Below are 20,196 nucleotides of genomic sequence, written 5' to 3'. Positions count from 1 at the left end.
TCTTTGATTTTTCGAAATGGGTTTTTAATGGTCCTGAAACCGCATGTGCTGGTTAATTGGCGCCTGGGAATTCACTACTCATGAATAAATACAATATACAATGAACTGCTGTAGCTCTTGTTAGAAAGTGGGCCTTCTGACCATCCGTTTTAGAAGAGCTGAAACAATGTAAGGCTCCTAAGTCAACAACCACCCTGTTTGAGCAGGCTTTGTCCCTCTGAAGGAGGGCCAATATTGTGTAGTCTCTTGATACTTAAAGGTCCTTTGAGGTTTTGGAGGCAAAGGTTGAGATCATTCTGGGAAGGAGTAAAAAAGGGTGAAGGTCAGTGCTTTGGGAGAGTTTAGTGGGATGGAGCCTACGTTTGGGGACTATTTGAGTCTGCTGCGCTTCTTTTGTGCACTAATGCTCCCAGAATATGGGGTGTGTGTGTCCAAAGATGTTGTGGGAGATGTGCCCTACACAATGGGAGAGTAGAGTGCTCTGTGTAGGAGGGGATGGCCTAGTGGATAGAGGACGGACCTGGGATCAGAAGGTCGTGGGTTCTACTCCCGGCCCCGCCGCTTGTGTGCTGTGTTTTCTGGGGCAAGTCGCTTTGCTTCTCTGGGCCTAAATTCCCTCATCTGGAAAACGGGGATTGAGTCCGTGAGGCCCATGTGGGAGAGGAACTGCGTCCAACCCGATTTGCTCGTATTCATTCCTTCATTCGTATCTATTGAGCGCTCACAGAAGCAGCGTGGCTCAGTGGAAAGAGCACGGGCTTGGGAATCAGAGCTCATGAGTTCGAATCCTGGCTCTGCCACTTGTCAGCTGTGTGACTGTGGGCAAGTCACTTCACTTCTCTGTGCCTCAGTTACCTCATCCATAAAATGGGGATTAAGACTGTGAGCCCCACGTGGGACAACCTGATTCCCCTGTGTCTACCCCAGCGCTTAGAACAGTGCTCTGCACATAGTAAGCGCTTAACAAATACCAACATATATTACTGCGTGCAGAGCACCGGACTAAGCGCTTGGGAAGTACAATTCGGCAACGGATAGAGACCATCCCTACGCAACAACGGGCTCGCAGTCTAGAAGGGGGAGACAGATCACAAAACAGAACAAGTAGACAGGCATCGATCGTATCAACCCATCCACCCCAGCGCTCAGTACAGTGCCCGGCACACGGTAAGTGCTTTAAGAAATACCCCTGTTCTTCTTCTTCACGTGCAGGCGCAGAGAAAAATGGGCCGAGCACTGCTGCGGGGAGTGGTGTGGATGGAAGGAAATAGGGAGATGGGGTACTTCATTTGGTGGGTCGGGGGGATTGGTGGGAGGGGCAGAGTGGCAGGGGTGAGTGACCCCCGAGTGGTGGGGGGGGTCGGCCCTGGGGGCGGGGTCAGCCCCTAAGATAGGGGAGGTCAGAGGCTCGGAGGGTCAGTCAGTGGCCCGGCCTAGGGGACGGTCACGCAGTGCCTAGGGGTCGGGGCCAGCCCCAGCAGAAGGGGCAGCGGAGCCCCCTGGCCGAGCAGTGCCCAGAGAAATGGGGCAGGGGCGGGCAAGCTTTCCCCGGCGCAGGAAGAGGTCGAGGCTCGGAGACAAAAGACCCCCGGGCCGGCCGCAGCGCTGGGAGCGGTCGGGCGCGGGTACCGGGGGGTAGGGGGGCAGGGGGCGGGCGGAGAGGCGGGGGGCGGGGACCGGCTGCAGGCCCCGGGGGGCGGCACCGGCCGCACGGAGCGCCGAAGGGGAACGGCGGAACAAAAGGCTCCTCTGCGGGCCAGCCGGCCGGCCGTTCCCACTGCAGCTCTCCGGGACGGGCGGGGGGCTCCGGGCCGGGGCTGTGCAGTCGCGGGAGGAACGGCGGGGCCTCGCCGCCCGGTCGAAGCGGCCCCGGAGCCAGAAAATGTGTCCCGAGAAGGCGAGCGGCAGCCGCTGCTGCTGCTGCTGCTGCCGCCGCCGCCGCCGCCGCTGCTGCACCTGGTGCCTGCCGCTGCCGCTGCTGCTCCTGCTGCTGCTGCCGCCGCCGCTCGCCAGCCTGGCCGCCGAGCAGCGGGACAGACGGTGAGGACCCCCCGGCCGGGACCCGGGGGAGGGGGCCGAGGGGCCGGCCGGCCGCAAAAGCCGAGACTCCCGCCCCAGCCCGGCTACGCCGCTCGGCTGCCGTGTGACCTTGGACGAGTCACTTCCCCTCTCTGGGCCTCGGTTCCCGGGGATGGAGAGCGGGAACCCCACACGGGCTTGGCTCCTATCCGCCCCAGCGCTCAGCACGGTGCCCGGCACCTGGCAAGCGCTTAGCAGATACCGTCGTTATTACTGTCGCCCGGCCTCTCCCCGTGCCGCGGCTCCGGGAAAGCTTGGGAAGTCTTCGCGTCTGGTTTCCTCCGAGGGGCATCTGAGCTATCCGATTTCTTGATCTTCTATATCATCTACTTTTCCAGGCTGACTTCTTCATTAGTCATTTGGGGGAAAAGGACTAAGGTGGAAAAACCAATTGATACCGTTAGGGATATATATGGGTGTGAGTGTATACACACACACAGGCACACATACATATATATCTATCAAGTTGATAAAAGCAAACTCAGTCCTTCCAGTTGCATTTTCCTTAAAAAAAGCAAACCTTTTTTTTTGGAAGAAGGAAGAGTTGGGTGGGTTTTTTTTTTTTTTGCATTTTTCCTGGTTTGCTTTGTTTTATTGCATTAGTTTATGACCCGTTGACATAGTGAGTAGATGTATTAACTAGCTGCCATGGAGGATTTTCAGTTTACTCTACTTAGTAAAAAACATTTCACATCCTGCCAAGTTCTGCTAAAACCTGACAGGGCTGTTAGTCAAAGGGTCTTGAGCAGGAGCTGTCAAGGTACTATTCAGTCCGTCCAAGTTAAACATTTTATTTTCAAACATAACGCTGTTAGACGGCTTAATTTAATCAGGCCATGTTTACAACTCCCCCCCACACCTCCGCCCCGTCCCCAACACCCCTACAAAAGTAAGAATCAGACCCAACAATGTAACTGTATGGGTTTCATTTAGCTCTGAGCTGGTAGTCGAGGGGGCCAGTTTGAAATGAAAAATTGCCCACTGCCTGCAACCATCTCCTCTCTAGGGGAACCAGATTTTTCCTTTCCTGGGAATTTGCAATTGCTTAAGCCGTTGAAGCGTTTTGATCTGATAGATTTCAAACAGGGCATCCCTTATGAGAAGGTGTCAGAGAGTACTAATTCCCAGTTCCGAAAGTTCTCAGTAGCTGATGCATTCGGACTAAAGTACCACAGAGATCTCACTGCCTGTCCGGTCAAATAGGATTTCCATAGTAATGGGGCCTGCTGAGAGAGAAACCCTGGGTTGGAATCCACTAAATGATGATTTTGAGGTTGCAAAATAGTCTGACCTTCATCCCAGAGAAACAATTCATCATTGCCTAAAAGACCCAACTGCTGCAACAATCAAGACACAGAAGGCTAAAACTGTTCTTGCATGTCCTACACTTTAAACCTTAACTTCTAGAAAACACTTGGGGTTTTTCATTTATTTATTTTTTAAACAAAACCACAGGCGTAAGTATGACATTTTAAGGACAATGTAAACGTATTGGAAACATTTTTCACATTGACTGCATGAAGATCCCATGGAGAATTGAATGATCAAAAAGGGTTCTCATCACAGCTGTTAGTAAGATTCTTGTTATGGACCTCTGTGACTTTTTTCTGGCCATTATCCCACTGCTTTAACCTTTATAACTGAATAAAAAGTTAATTTGGTAACATCAAGTTCTCGATGACCTTTAATAAGATATTCCAGCCATGGGTGAGCATTTTTTAAAAAAGAATACAGATTAATCTCAGTGTGCGCCCTAAATTCTACATACGCATATAGTGCTGATGAATAGCCTAAATTACTTGCGATAGAGCCTGAAATAAGACAAACATTACAATGCCGATTTATGGTGTTCCTAAAATCTTGGGCAAGTCACTTAACTTCTCTGTGCCTCAGTTACCTCATCTGTAAAAATGGGGATTAAAAAATGAGCCCCACGTGGGACAATCTGATTACTCTGTATCTACTCCAGCGCTTAGAACAGTGCTCTACACATAGTAAGCACTTAACAAATACCATAATTATTCAGAAGTCATGGGTTCGAATCCCGGCTCTGCCACTTGTCAGCTGGGTGACTGTGGGCAAGTCACTTAACTTCTCTGTGCCTCAGTTACCTCATCTGTAAAATGGGGATTAAGAGTGTGAGCCCCACGTAGGACAACCTGATTCCCCTGTGTCTACCCCAGCGCTTAGAACAGTGCTCTGCACATAGTAAGCACTTAACAAATACCAACATTATTATTATTATTAAAATCTCTTCTTGAAAGCATGCCTATTGCGATACTGTAATATGACTTTCACTGCCATTAGAGTTCTGCTGAACTGCTCACACCTATCTCTTGTTTATGGCAACATCTTTCGCGTTATCTGCCACCCGCGAAACACAGATGTAGTAAAGCAGCAAAAGGATGACACTTTCACATGGTGCTGATTTCGAAGTCTAAAATGCTGTTAGCAAGTAAATTTGACTGATTATTTTGGGCTGGGATATTAAAACAGAATTTATAGTTTCTTTCTGATGCAAATTGCCCAGAGACTTCACAAGTAACCTGTCTTTGTAGAAAAGTTTAGTGTGGAGAGTGCAACTTGCAATCTTTGATTATTATGAACTTGAGGAGCAACTTCTTCTTCTCCATATTTTTCAAGATGGGGAAACTGACAGGCCGGAAGATAAGGCACTTCCCATTGTTGCAGAGGATGTCAGTGGAAAATCCAGGTTTCAGGTTCTGACGATCAAATCCCTAAGCCATTTTGTCAACTTGTCTTGGGTAGAACCACACTGGAACTTTTTAAGGTTTTCTTTTAAGCTATAAACTCCTGTGCAGTACTTGGAAGGAGCTGCCTGAAATAAAACTCAAGGAGTTTTCATTCTCAGCCCGAGAGAGAACTCTGTCTTCCTGCCTGCCAAAACTGGTACTGTGGAGACAGATGCTGGAGAAATGTCCGAATACATAGAATTTCCTTTGTGCAGCATAATGATTCCGTTTCAGATGAGAAGAGTTGCAGTTGGTTCTATTGAATGCCAGTTAAGTACATATAATCTTTTTGAATGATGACTTTTTTTCTTCCTCACCCATTTACCCCTTTTCTTTTCCAGGGGCTACTTGATAGCAGCTCCATCAGTTTTCCGAGCAGGTGTAGAGGAAGTTATCAGTGTGACGATCTTTAACTCCTTTAAGGAAACAACAGTCCAGATTCAGCTTGTGGTCAAAGGAGAGGCTGTAGCCCATGGTCATGGGGCAGTTTTGGGTAAGTTTTCATTATGTCTGATCAATCCCATGGGCAAATGAAGGAGCTGAGGTGGTGCGGGGATTTTTTTTTCCAATATTTTTTATCAAGTCAAATAAATTAGCCTAACACTGCCCTGCCTTTGGAGATGGTATCGTAATCACTCTTTTAATTCACAGTGACACCCCATCTTATATTGCCAGGGCATTACTGGCAATTTCAACTCCAGTACCCTCCCTACCAACTGTTCGGGTCAAAATATTTTGTTTTGTTTTTCAATCTTCGGCTCTCAGCAAATCTCGTCTCTTCGTAAGGGTTGGTCACCCCTATCTAGGACCTTTCGTAGCCTTTATGATTTATCTCCACTTCCTTCTGGCTGAGGGAGTTTTTTGCCTGCAAGCAAATATCATTTTTCTATTTTGCCTACAGGTTGAGACTCTCCTCTTTAATAGTAGAATGTAAAGAGTTCGTCTATTGCCTTATTTGTTTTCTAAATCATTCTTGTTGGCTTTCCCCTCTGCTATCTTTCTGCTGTCTTACCCTCTCTTCTCTTAAGCCTCTGATCCACAAATCTGTTGCCAAGTTTTCATACTTTCCCCTTCATCTCCCTCTTCTGTCTCTTCCCCCTGGCCTTAAGAACTAAGCCGTGCATAAATAACCAGCGTTTCAGAAGTCCTTTGGAACGAGAGTACGAGGGGGGGAATTGGTGGATTCCGAGATTTGGTTCCTTTCTGTCTTCACCCCAGCGCTTAATACAGTGCTTGGCACATAGCGCTTAACAAATGCCACAGTTATTATTCTCAAAACCCTAGTCCAAGTGAGAAGTGATTGCAGATCTTTATGATCACTACAATGTTCACAAAATCAGCCTCCTCCCATTACCACCACGACCATCGTACTTCCCTTGCTCTCCCGCCTCTCTGTCTCATGTTCTTATGCCTCTTTCTCTTATGTTCTTATTCTTAATTTCACTTTCTCCTCCTTGCATCCTCTCATTCTCAAGGCTACCTTCCCTCTGCCTTCTCTGCTGATTTTTCTCTCTGCCTCTGGCATAAGCCCTGCTTATAGCGGGAAATCCAGGACAGAAAAATAACTCCTTAAGGCAAACATCGAGTGGAAGAAGACAAGGCACCAAGTCTCCTCAGGTTCCACATCAGCTGAGGGTTTATTTTTTCAGTCCCTTCTCCCCATCTTCACCAATATAGAATTACCATATCTGCAATCTTCTAAGAGAGTCTGTCTAATTTTAAACCTGGTAATACCTGGGTAAACACGTACACACGCATCTACCATACTTGTCCTTTGGAAGTTGGCTCATTCTACTATTTAACTTTGGTCTCAGGATGAAAAGGAGCTGATGGGTACACTGTGGGTGTGGTATTTATTCATCTGCATGACACATGCCAAACAGAAGCTTTAACTGGCAGGTAGCGACAACAAACGTAGGCTCTATGGGTTCCTCATTAGGATTCAAGTCCCTAGAAAGGCTGGGGTCTCTGGCAGCCAACTGTTGTCCTCCTTCTTGGAAGCCTACCCTAAACATCAGCGCTCTACCCTCGGAGCACTTTGCAGCTTACCTTGGGCAGAAGCCACGAATGAATATAGACAGTCTGGCCAAGTTTCTCCTGAATAGCTCGGCTAAGTCCACCTCTCCACCCCCCTCTCCGGGCCCACAGCTTTCCACAGAGAGAAGAAATCCATTTTGCTGAGTCACACCCTTAGCCAAGGTTCTAGTCACCTGGAAGAAATATGGCCTAGAAATGCATTTCTATAGAGAATCCACCCTTTATTGGGTTTTCTCCTACTTGTAGAGAAGTCTAAAGCCTTCACTCCTTTCACACCAACCTACTCACTGTACCTCGAGCTTGTCTTTCTCGCCGCTGACTCTTTGCTCACGTCCTCCCTCTGGCCTGGAACTCCTTCCCCCTTTGTATACGACAGACTACCTCCCTCCCTTCCTTCAAAGCCCTCCGAAAAATCACATCTCCTCTCTGACTTAGCCCTCATTTCCCCTATCCACCCTCCCTTCTGCATCGCCTATGCATTTGGTTCTGTACCCCTTAACGCTTTGTTATCCACCTCTCCTCCACACCCACTGCACTCATGTACCCGTCGGTCTGTAATTTATTTCGACGTCTGTCCTCCCCCTCTGGTCTGTGGGCGGGGATCGTGTCTATCAACTCTGTTGTATTGTACTCACCCAAACACTTAGCTCTGTGCTCTGCACGCAGTAAGTGCTCAATAAATACCATCGATTGATTGAAATTACTTCTCTTGGTTGAGTGTGGAAAATCAAACCACCATCTTAACCATTTTCATTTATTTTTCTTTTAGATAAAGGGACCATTAAGCTCAAGGTAAGCCTATAGTATTTTTATAGCATGCCACTTTCAGAGAGGTCAGTGAAAGTGTATCACAAAAGAGAAATGGCAAGTTATGGAAAAGCATCTCTGATCAAAATTGTTTTATGTTTGTTTATTCTGTTAATTGATCTAGTCGGTAAATGAGAGAAAATGTCATGTGGATTTTTCAGAAAATCCTATTGCCTTTCCTGTTTCTAAAAATAACTGGCAGAACCTGATCACAAATCAGAGGGACTGAATGGGAAATCATTCCGAAATGAGTTGCTGTGGCAGTTGTAACCAACATGAGTTCTTCTTAGGACTTTGCATCTATTTGCTTAGAGTATAGGTGATGCTGGATCACGAAATGGGGTTAGGAAAATGCATCCAAGTTCTGCTATTTGGGAAACTTAGTGAACAATCTCAATGGCAATTTGGAAATAAATTCAACCCGGCAATATAATCGAAACTGAAGTGAAAAACTCAACTGGGATGGACGTTGAAAGCGCTATTACTCTTTAAATGAGAAATTCTCTTTCTTTCATTTTAGGAGTTCCTGTCTAAAAGCATCTGACCCCTTAACTAAACATACCAAATATCTACCCTTCAGAAACAATTCCCAAAACCCTCACAGGCACACTCCCAATTTATTTTCCGGTTTCCCAAATGATGACTATGTTATTTAAAAAAAAAATTAGAAAGCCATTGGACCTCATTTGAATTTCTTTGCCTTTGATTTATTCTATTACTATTATTATTGTTGCATTTAAGCATTTACAAGCAAAGCCCTCTGGTTTTCTCAAGGGTAATAATAATAATAATAATTGTGGTTATTTGTTAAGCGTTTACTATGTTCCAGGCACTGTACCAATCGCCAGGGTAGAGATGAGTAATTAGATCCAACACAGTCCTTGTCCCGCATAGGGCTCACAGTCCAAGGGGAGGAGATCAGGTAGCTGATCTCCATTTTAGAGCTGAGGAAACTGAGGTACAGCGATATTAAGTGATTTGCCCAAGGCTACTCGGCAGAACTGAGATTAGAACCCAGGTCTCCTGTACTCCCCCAAGCGCTTAGTACAGTGCTTTGCACACAGTAAGCGCTCAATAGATACGGTTGAATGAATGACTCCGAACCCCGTGCTCTTTTCACTACATCTCACTCCTTCCCTTTGTTCGAGATCAGTCCATTTAACAGGTTCTGAAATGTTTTTGCTTTTATTTTTAAACAAATTTCTTATGGGTTTCTAATATCTCCTCCAGTGAGTCTTAAAACTTTCGATGCCCTTTTTTGTGAATGTATTGTCTTTTAGCACTCGTTTTGTTAATGGTTATGGAAAGGGGCCTAGCACTCCAAGTCTAACGGTGGATACCTTTTCCTTCTGCTATTAAATTCTGTTAGTCCTGCTTCTCTGGGCCAGGAGTAAAAGACAATGTGATGTGTTAATGTATTGGATCTCATTTTTCTAGGCAGGGCTTGCCTTGGGGTTGTTATCCCCGATGGGAGATGGAGGGTGGGGTACAATCTCATAGTTATTAAACTGTGACATGCATCTGGAATACTGGCAGAACATCACTGCTAAGAACCTAACAGAGCTGCAGGGACTAAATTGCTCAGTGGATTAGTCACTTTAGTTCTCTGATCTGGACCAGAATGAACCAAAACCATCTTGATTGTTATTAAGGGACTGTAGTCATCCTTTTGCCACAGTTCAGCAAATTTAGTTGTCTGTTTCTCATACATCTCCTGGGGAGATGAGCAGTCAGCCTGAATCACCTTTTTCTTTTAATAGACCCAGTCCTCTGCTTTTAAAAAAAAATAATGATAAGAGGGGGGATTACTTGTACTGCAGTGCTCTTCAGATGGCGCTACAGTTTTCCCAACTTTCATTTGGCCTTCATGAAGTGATAATAAAGACCTTTTACTTGGCATACTTTCGAATAGCCACTTTTAGCAGTATGTTTCAGGTTTTTCTCTGAAGGTGAGTATACGTCATGTCAGCTCAACACATGTAGGGATCATCTGCAAGGGCCTGAACTGAGGAGCTGAACCTACAAAAGCTTCAGAGTTTGGTTTCCTGACAGACCAGGCTGGGCCTAGGAGGAATATGGCCCGGCCCCTGAAGGGGAATCTCCCTTCCAGTGTCATATTTCCACGGACCATTATTTCTTACCCGTATACTCTTCTGCCCTTCCCGTGTGCTTATGAAATGGTGGCCGGGAGGGATTCATTCCTCATGTGCTTGCATCCAAGAGGCAAAAATGTGCCCAGAGGCCCAATGGGAGAACTCCTTTCAGGTATCGTATCTCAACGCAGGATCGTACTAGAGTACTGTTAGGGAAATGCAGTGTCTGGATATCAGAGGCAAAGAGTGGCAGCTCTGGATCGAATCATACTGAATCTGTCTTATGCTGTTGAAAATCCAATATGATAGATTAAGTTAATATTTTAGCCTCCGTACAAGTTATCGTTTGCTTTTATTCATTAGTACAAGGGGAGTACTTCTAGGTCTGTCTGAAAATCCTTTTCTTTTGTTGTATGTCTGATTCATGTATGTTATAACATGAAGTGATGAATGGGAATCTGGTGAGTATTTGCAAAAGTGGCCTGAATGTGCGTAATGTGGCAAAGTCATTCCATAATTTTCTGGTGTGTGGTGCCAGGGCTGAATTGGTAGAGGGCTTAATGGATAGATCAATTTGTCAAGACAAAATAGAAATATTGTTCTTCAGCTACAATCCTACAGCTAAAGCTAAATGTGTCTCTTGAACACTGCATTTCCTTCAGGCACAATTTAAATATATTTTAAGATGCAAGCATTAATGACACAATTTTAAGAGGAGAACTGCAATAAATAGTCAATTTATGGGGATAGAACCCAATCTGGAAAAGCTCTTGGGCTCTGGACAGAACTATTCCTGGATATGGTCATGTTGCATATAAAAATGACCCCTTGAAAAAGAAAGAATCCTAACAAATTAGGTCAGGAGCCTGATCTTTATGTGTGGGGAAAGTCTGTATGATTGCAAATGGTAATTGGGCCGGGGGTTGGGGTGGGGAGGATACAGACCGAAGAACAGTTTATTTCAGAAATACCAGACATCAAATTTTGCCTTTTCCATTTAACTGGCACTGCATGCTTTCCCCCATTTTTATCATTTACCTATTATTCTGGTCTAAAACAACCCTAATCTTGCTTGTCCTGCTGTGGCTAAATTTTGGTCTTTTTCTCTTTAGTCTGTCTTTTTTGTTTAATTCCATTCTTTTGTTGTTGTTGTTGTTCATTGACATGGCTTGAATTATCCTTGGTATGCTGATGACATTCAGATTTATTTTACTTTTTCTCTAATACCCAAGGGCAGAGTCATTCTGGTGTCTCACTGCCTCTCCAAGGGGAATGGCAACATTTCCTAAATTAAATACAGATAAGACTGAGGCCATTTGAATTGGCTGTAAGTCACTGTATATTACCCTTCTGCTGGCTGTTTCCTTTTATGGCCAGTAATCGCTCCTAAGTCAAGTGTCATGAATCCAGGAGGTCATGGTTGATTCTCGTTTATCTTCTCAAGACAAGTTAAATCAGTCTTAGGCTGTTCAAAAATATATTACCAAAGCTCATTTGGGTAATAGCTGAAGATCTGAATGGTTGATCCATTTTTCAGATTGTTGAGATTCAATGTTTAAGCTTGATTGAAAACTGAAAGGTCTGTTGATTTGCGAACACTGCTCAAAGTTTTGTTTGGGGCTTTTTAAAAAATCATTTAACTTATTTCTCATAATAGCTTGAATTTGTGCTATTCAGAATAAAACTGTTAAGACACTCACGTCTGCCTTTTTTCCTTTTGAATTTTTCACAAGCTCTCACTGGCCTCAGTTTTATTGCTTTTACCACATCTTTCCTACGTCTTGCAAAACAGTGCAGCTGCTTTCAACCTGTAAGCACTATATTCACCCTCTCTTTGAATAACCGCAACTTCACTATATTACATGGGGTATCTTATCATTGCAAGAATCTGAAGAATTGAAGTTTTGCTCCTCAAAAGATTTGAACTCTAGGATATTGAGAGCGTTGCCACCTATTTAGAATATGTCAGCAGTAAAAGTGTTCCCAAACAAAATCTGGACATTGCTCTGCATAATATTGGTCCTTATGTTACAAGAAAAGTGGAAAAAAAGAAAAAGCTCCCCAGTCGTTTCTTTCTTTTTAGAGATGGAGAAATGGGCAATGACAGGAGCAACCCCCTAGATCTTCTGTTCCTCTCCATTATGTTGTATACCTTCCAGGTACCTTCTGGTCTGCGTGGCCAAGGACATTTGAAGGTCTGGGGAAATCGCCACTTGACAGAGGAAGGCTATATCTTTCACAATTACACGACTGTGACAATCGACAGCAAAGGGTCATCCATGTTCATTCAGACAGACAAGCCCGTGTATAAGCCTAAACAGAAAGGTAATGTATTCCTGCAAGAAGACTGGTTTATATTCTCCCTTCCAGGATTAGATGCTTGGAAAATCAAAAGCCGATGTTCTCTGTCATATTCTCTGAAGAATGGGTCAGGAGCCATTCTCCAGAGCTTAACTTACAAATGCTTTTCACCTTCCTTTTAGTGTTGATAAATCTATTCCTGGTGACGTCTGATCTGAGACCTGTCAGTGAGAAGGTAAGAAGAACACCTTTCTCATTTAAGGTGCAAATTCAGGTATTATCAAAGAGATTGTATAGTGTGAATTGGAAAATGCAAGAACTCTGTGATGAACAGTGCCTGTCAATGCATGCCTCTTTACTTACGTCCTTGCATAGTTACTTGGAATCAATAATGTCAATGGTTATGCCCCCAAACACTCAGTAAATATAATTAATGTTGAGAGTGGGTGACATGCACAAAAACTTATCCTTCCTATTTGTTTGGTTTTTTTTGTTTGTTTTAGATGGAAGCCTACATAGTGGTGAGTATATTCTGGGAAGCAGGGGATTCTGCTCTGCTCCGCTCCACCCAGGTACAAAACCCCCATTTTCCTCTCCTCCTCCACCACAACCAGGCAGAAAATGGGAAGCAATACGTGGCTCTGGTTTTTCACCATTTCTATACTCTTGGGTTCTCTCTTTCCTTTCCAGTTATTTCAGCAGATTTTCATTCCAACCCCAGTTCCAGTGAGGCCTTCAAACTGGCATTTTTTCTTTTCTGAATTGCAATTACAATTCCTGAATTGTATTTTCCAAGCACTTAGTACAGTTCTCTGCACATAGTAAATGCTAAATAAATACGATTGAATGAATGAATGAATTTTCTGCACTGGCATGTTGTCTTGAGAGGTTATTGTCTCTGTGAGTTTCAGGGATTAACACTGAAGTTCAGATAGTTCATTTCTAAGACTATGTCCTCTGTTTTTCCTAAAATTCCTATTTTGTTTCTTTAGATTTTTACCAGGCTTATGTTAGTGATTTGTGAAATAATTGTGACCACCCCCCTACCTTAAGAAGGAAAAACTGTTTTAAACCTCGAGGAAGGCTAACTGTACTAAAAACAAAAATGATGACATAAGTTTATATCCCTCATTCTTCAGGACCCTCGTGGATCCCGGATGATAGAATGGAATGATTTGAAGCCATTTTGTTGTGGTAAGTTTTTTTTGTTTGTTTTTCCTCTTTCAGCCTTCTCCTTTGGCTTCCCTTTTCTTGATTTTGGTTCTTGTCTCTTTGAAAGGCAAAACAATAAGCAGTTATTCGATGCTTGACCTAAAGATGTTTCTCTTTTTCCAGGAATTGTCAACATCAGTTTCCCATTGTCCGATCAACCGGTGTTTGGGGAGTGGTTCATTTTTGCTGAAATGCAGGGACACACCTACAACAAATCCTTTGAAGTTCAGAAATATGGTGAGCATGCTTCTCATCGAGGTTGATACTCTGTGCATAGCGTTTGGGAAGTACGAAACAAATACGTGATACATTCCCTACCCACAAGGAGGTTCCAATCTAATTGGAGAGATAGACATACAGATATCTCGGGAGTAATTGAGTGAACAATTGAATAAATGTGTAAGTACTAATGGTGAGCCTAAATGCTAGAGATGGCTAATAGGTTTATCTCTAGACTGTAAATTCACTGTGGGCAGGGAACATGTCTACCAATTCTCTTGTAGTGTACTCGCTCAAACACCCCTTTATTTTGGGAATTTTCCCAAGGGTCTTTATACTACAACTATTCTGAAGTAAACAATTTCAACTCACCTTAAAGAATAATGCAAAATGACAAAGTTCCTGAAGAAATTTCAGCGTGGGAGATAGCATGAACAAGGCAGGTTCCTTCAAACTTCAGTATAATTTTTTTCCAATCAAAATTATGGTGCAAATTAGAATTTTTTTCCCCTCATCTTCTCTAGCGGTTCAGATAATACAAATCCACCAGGTGAAGCTGCTCTTCATCTCCTATTGAGAATTTAACATCCCTCTTCCTTTTCTCTCTGTTTAGTGTTACCAAAGTTTGAGCTACTCATTGAGCCCCCTCAGTATATCCGGGATTTCACGAACTGTGAAAAGGGGACTGTCCATGCCAGGTAAGAGGCCTTGCACATTTGCAGCCTCTTTATTCCTTCAGAATTAGCCTCATTTTGTTTTGTTTTTTGTCTTTGAACACATTCCATTTCACCAACTTGGGTCTCCTAATTGCAGCATAAAAAATTGCCAAGGGGTTCAAAACGCTGTCAAACTTGACAAAATCCTTTCTGGAGCCCTTCAAGATGGTTTCTTTTCCTTCCATATTAACGAGGCTTTTTTTCTGCATCTCTGGTCTCTTCTGCAGCAATAAAATGACCTCATTTCTTTCTATTCCAGGTACACATTTGGGAAGCCAGTGACTGGAAAGTTGATGATCAATATGACTATACATGGTGTGGGTTACTATAGACATGAGGTGGGACACTCTGTCTTCAAAACCACAGAGGTGAGAAAAATCACCTAGAAAACGATGTCGACGTTCGGTTTCCCACTGGGTGATCCGCGCCCAACATTTCATTGATTTTGATGTGTTCCATAGATGTGCCAGTTCTAGAGGTTGCCTGAAGGAATTTTTAATTTTACATCATGCATAAAAAATATAATTCTGGGTAAAAAGCTACAGAGATTCATTTTAAGTTGAATGAAGTATCTACTCTCCCCTTGTCTCCAGCTCCAGAGCAAATTCCACCTAGGATCCAGGGCCCCTCCCTCCCCTGATTTAGAGAAAATGATTTGGGGGCCTGAGGAGAGGGGGAAATAGAGAAGGCCCAAAGCCCCCACATACTCCTGGGGCTTGAAGTTCTGGGGTTATAGAAGGCATAAAGTGAACTGCCTTAGACTCTAAGCCCCAATCCTCAAAGTCCAGACATCTTAGTAGCTCTGCCAGGCACAGGATAAGAGACTCATCCATTGGCTTTTTAGAAGCAGCACAGCGTAGTGGATAGAGCACTGGCCTGGGAGTCAGAAGGTCATGGGTTCTAATCCCGGCTTCACCACTTGTCTGCTGTGTGACCTTGGGCAAGTTACCTTACTTCTCTGCACCTCAGTTACCTCATCTGTAAAATGGGGATTGAGACTGTGAGCCCCATGTGGGACAGGGACTGTGTCCAACCAGCTCTGCTTGTATCCACCCCAGTGCTTAGTACAGTGTCTGGCACATAATTAAGTCCTTAACAAATACCGTAAGTATTATTATTATTATTATTATTTTTAGGGGCATCCTCCTCCCCCACTCCTGTAAGGGCTATGGATAGGCCCCATACTATAGACAAAATGGATTTTTGAGGCAGTCATCCTCGTTGCCCCGATAGTAATACTGTCCCTGCTTGTTCCCTGAAGTTCACGACGACAAAAGAAAGGGCTAATAAATTAAAAAAAGAAAAGGAAGAACCCGAGTTGCTCTAGATGGAACTGGAATATACAGTTGTAATAGCAACATTTCCTTTGTGATGAATTCTCCCTGCAGATACATGGCTCAGCAGTCTTCGACGTGTGTGTTAGGAACATGATGCCTGCCGATGTCCCCGAGCACTTTCGAGGTACCGTCAATATCTGGGCAACAGTCACCAGCACGGATGGGAGTAAACAGGTCACTTTTGATGATTCGACGCCAGTTCAGAAACAGCTGATTGACATCAAATACACCAAAGATACCAGAAAACAGTTCAAACCTGGTCTGCCTTACAAAGGAAAGGTAATCCCCAGAGTCGGAGAGCCAAAAGGTTGGAAGGGACGTGGAGGAATCATCATCTTCCTCAATGAGAACAGTATTCATTATGTGCCTATATGGTGCAATGCATTGGGCTAGATAATATATTTATTTATATTAACGCCTGTCTCCCCATGTAGACTGTAAGCTTATTGTGGGCAGTGAATGTGTCTGCCCACTCTGTTGTACTGAACTCTCCCAAGTGCTTAGTACAGTGCTCTGCACAGAGTAAGCGCTCAGTAAATACGATTGATTGACACTGAGGACGATGATGGGAGACAGTGATAGTAATTATAATTTGTGAAATTTAAGCGCATACTATATATCAAGCACTGTATTGAGTGCTGGTAGATACAAGATAATCAGGTCCCTCATGGGGCTGACAGTCAAAGTAGGAGGGAGAACGGGTATTGAATCCCCATTTTGTAGATGAGGGAACTGAGGCACAGAGAAGTGAAGTGACTTGTCCAAGGTCACAAAGGAGACAAGTGGCAGGGCCGGATGTAGAACCCTGGCCCTCTGGCTTCCAGGTTCAGGCTCCTTTCACTGGGCCACGCTGCTTCTCACTAGGCCATACTGCAGAGATGAATAACAGAGTGTCCCCATCCTAGAGTTTTCTCTTTCATGGGGCAAGGCAGGCAAACATAAAACAAATGTATACTTAAAGTTTATAGACATGCCCATCAGTGCTAAGAAAGCAGTAATTGAGAGGCAGATGTGAGTAGCAAGGTATCAGTCAGAGAAGTCTTCATATAGGAATTACTTTTTAGTAAGGTTTTGAAGGGAGAAGGGACATGGTTTGACAAAGCAGAACTGGGAGAAAATTCTAGGTGTAGGATATGGTGTGGGTGATTGGAGGCAAGAGAGTCAAGGTTGAGGGAACAGTGAAGAGATTAGCTTGGGCTGATCAAAGGGCACAGATGGGATATATAGGGATGACAGAGAGAGAGACCTGGGTTCTAATCCTGACTGCCAGTTGCTTGCTGTTTGACCTAGGGAAAATCACTCAACTTCTCTATGCCTCAGTAATCTCATTTGTGAAATGGGGATTAAATCCTCCTCCCTTCAATTTAAATTGCAAGCCCCGTGTGGGACAGGGATGTCGTCCAACCTGATAAGCTCGTGTCCCTTCCGGCACTTAGAACAGTGATTGATACATAGTAAGCGCTTAACAAATGCCATAAAAAAAGGGAGAAGTGTCCACCAGTAATACGGGAGCTAGCTGGTGGAAAGTTTTAAACCAAATTTCAAGAGCTTGAAGTATAGGTGGGAAATAATTGGGAGTGAGCATACGTAGTCTTTTGAGGAATTGAAGTGATATGACCGGCGCTTTAAAAAAATGACTTTAGAAGAGTCTTGTTTGTACGTATTAGTTGCACCGGAGAGGGGAGAGATTTGTGGTGGGGAGACCAGTAGGAAACTCTTGCAGTAATGGCTCGTATTAGGGTAATGACTGTAGCATTCATTCAGTAATTTAATGGTATTTATTGAGCGCTTACTGTGTGCAGAGCACTGTACTAAGCGCTTGGAAAGTACAATTCGGCAACAGATGGACAGTGACGACGTAGTCCAACCTACAGGTTTCAGGCTAGATGGCACTTAAATCATCCTGGTTAGGGGAAAATGGATCCTATAAAGGAATATTAATTGGGGAAGCTGGTAGAGAATCCTATTAGAGAAGGGTGGTTTTGGGGAATTAATATCTAAGGAAGTCTGGTCCCACCTTCCACTCCTGCCTCTCCTTAGGAGAGGGAAGGAGTTCCCCTGCTCCTAGCTGATCTCTCCACAGAGGACTCTATTACACAGCCACCCCAGCCCTGCTCTTTAGTTGACAACTCCAGACCTCCTTCTGCCCCTTTGCAGCTCCTGGCCCAGGCATGGGCCTGGGAGTCAGGGGGTCTGGGTTCTTATCCCGGCTCCACCACTTAATAATAATGGTATTCGTTAAGTGCTTACTATGTGCCAGGCACTGTTCTAAGTGCTGGGGTAGATACAAGATGATTGGGTTGGACACAGTCCCTGTCCCATGTGGGGCTCACAGTCTTAATCCCCATTTTACAGATGAGAGAACTGAGTTCTAGAGAAGATAAGTGGCTTCCGTCCCCTCCACTCTACCGAGACTGCTCCCTCTAAGGTCACCCATGACCTCCTTCTTGCCAAATCCAATGGCTCCTACTCCATTCTAATCCTCCTTGACCTCTCTGCTGCCTTTGACACTGTCGACCATCCCCTCCTCCTCCATACCTTATCTCACCTTGGCTTCTCGGACTCTGTCCTCTCCTGGTTCTCCTCTTACCTCTCTGGCCGGTCATTCTCGGTCTCCTTCGCTGGCGCCTCCTCCCCCTCCCATCCTTTAACTGTTGGAGTTCCTCAAGGGTCAGTTCTTGGCCCTCTTCTGTTCTCCATTTACACTCACTCCCTCGGTGAACTCATTCGCTCTCACGGCTTTGACTACCATCTCTACGCAAATGACTCACAGATCTACATCTCCGCCCCTGTCCTCTCCCCCTCCCTTCAGGCTCGCATCTCCTCCCGCCGCCAGGACGTCTCCACCTGGATGTCGGCCCGCCACCTAAAACTCAACATAAGCAAGACTGAGCTCCTCATCTTCCCTCCCAAACCCGGTCCTCTCCCAGACTTCCCTATCACCGTGGATGGCACAACCATCCTTCCCGTCTCTCGGGCCCGTGATCTCGGTGTCATCCTTGACTCGTCTCTCTCGTTCCTCCCACACATCCTATCCATTACCGAGACCTGCCGGTTTCACCTTTACAATATCGCCAAGATCCGCCCTTTCCTCTCCACCCAGACGGCTACCTTACTGCTACGGGCTCTCGTTATATCCCGGCTAGACTACTGTGTCAGCCTTCTCTCTGACCTCCCTTCCTCCTCTCTCGCCCCGCTCCAGTCTGTTCTTCACTCCGCTGCCCGGCTCATCTTCCTGCAGAAACGATCTGGGCATGTCACTCCCCTTCTTAAACAACTCCAGTGGTTGCCTATCGACCTCCGCATGAAACAAAAACTCCTGACTCTACGCTTCAAGGCTCTCCATCACCTTGCCCCTTCCTACCTCTCCTCCCTTCTCTCTTTCTACCACCCACCCCACACGCTCCGCTCCTCTGCTGCCCACCTCCTCACCGTCCCTCGGTCTCGCCTATCCCGCCGTCGACCCCTGGGCCACGTCCTCCCGCGGTCCTGGAACGCCCTCCCTCCTCACCTCCGCCAAACTGATTCTCTTCCCCTCTTCAAAACCCTACTTAAAACTCACCTCCTCCAAGAGGCCTTCCCAGACTGAGCTCTTCTTCTCCTTCTACTCCCTCTACCACCCCCCCTTCACCTCTCTGCAGCTTAACCCTCTTTTCCCCCATTTCCCTCTGCTCCTCCCCCTCTCCCTTCCCATCCCCTCAGCACTGTACTTGTCTGCTCAACTGTATATATTTTCATTACCCTATTTATTTTGTTAATGAAATGTACATCGCCTTGATTCTATTTAGTTGCCATTGTTTTTACGAGATGTTCTTCCCCTTGACTCTATTTATTGCCATTGTTCTTGTCTGTCCGTCTCCCCCGATTAGACTGTAAGCCCGTCAAACGGCAGGGACTGTCTTATGTAACGGCAGGGACTGTTGCCTACTTGTTCATTCGAAGCGCTTAGTACAGTGCTCTGCACATAGTAAGTGCTCAGTAAATACTATTGAATGAATGAATGAACTTGCCCAAGGTCACACAGCAGACAAGTGGCAGAGCTGGGATTAGAACCCATGACCATCTGACTCCCAGGTCTGTCCTCTATCCACTAGGCCATGCTGCTTCTCTAACGATGTATTTATTAAGCGCTTACTATGTGCCAGGCACTGTACTTAGCTCTGGGATGGATACAAACAAATTAGGTTGGACACAGTCCCTGTCCCACATGGCATCCCAATCCCCATTTTACAGATGAGGTAACTGAGGCATAGAGAAGTGAAGTGACTTGCTAAGGTCACACAGTAGACAAGTGGCAGAGCTGAGATTAGAACCCATGACCTTTTGACTCCCAGGCCCGTGCTCTATCCACTGCGCCATGCTGCTTCTCACACTTGTCTGCTGTGTGACCTTGGGCAAGCCACTTCACTTCTCTGTGCCTCAGTTCCCTCATCTGTCAAATGGAGATTAAAACTGTGAGCCCCATGTGGGACACAGACTGTGTCCAACCTGATAAGCCTGTATTTAGCTCAGTGCTTAGTACAGTGCCTGGCACAAAGTAAGTGCTTAACGAATACCATCAAAATATATATCGTGGTGCACAAACCTCACAGTATTCCCAGTATTCTCTATTTTTAGAGTTGGGCTGGGAGTGAGGGAATCT

At 45.1% G+C, this 20,196-nt stretch overlaps 1 protein-coding gene across 1 annotated transcript in view; it reads left to right on the top strand.

Moving 5' to 3' along the window:
- Nucleotides 1–1,933: 1,933 nt before the first annotated feature.
- The window catches only part of CPAMD8 (C3 and PZP like alpha-2-macroglobulin domain containing 8), a gene marked incomplete at its 5' end in the record, with an annotated part of 120,137 nt that continues 101,874 nt past the window's right edge, over nt 1,934–20,196 (top strand). Inside the window, 11 exons of the mRNA XM_029051144.2 lie at nt 1,934–2,040; nt 5,174–5,325; nt 7,639–7,661; nt 11,929–12,094; nt 12,253–12,305; nt 12,574–12,591; nt 13,210–13,264; nt 13,406–13,519; nt 14,115–14,199; nt 14,477–14,585; nt 15,606–15,833. Of these exons, the coding sequence (XP_028906977.2) occupies nt 1,934–2,040; nt 5,174–5,325; nt 7,639–7,661; nt 11,929–12,094; nt 12,253–12,305; nt 12,574–12,591; nt 13,210–13,264; nt 13,406–13,519; nt 14,115–14,199; nt 14,477–14,585; nt 15,606–15,833 (1,110 nt within the window). The remainder of the gene's footprint in view (nt 2,041–5,173; nt 5,326–7,638; nt 7,662–11,928; nt 12,095–12,252; nt 12,306–12,573; nt 12,592–13,209; nt 13,265–13,405; nt 13,520–14,114; nt 14,200–14,476; nt 14,586–15,605; nt 15,834–20,196) is intronic.

Source organism: Ornithorhynchus anatinus, chromosome X1, assembly GCF_004115215.2.
Source record: "Ornithorhynchus anatinus isolate Pmale09 chromosome X1, mOrnAna1.pri.v4, whole genome shotgun sequence".
In the NCBI taxonomy this organism is placed as follows: domain Eukaryota; kingdom Metazoa; phylum Chordata; class Mammalia; order Monotremata; family Ornithorhynchidae; genus Ornithorhynchus; species Ornithorhynchus anatinus.
Note: the sequence above shows the minus strand (reverse complement) of the source record. Positions and strands in the feature narration are given on the sequence as shown.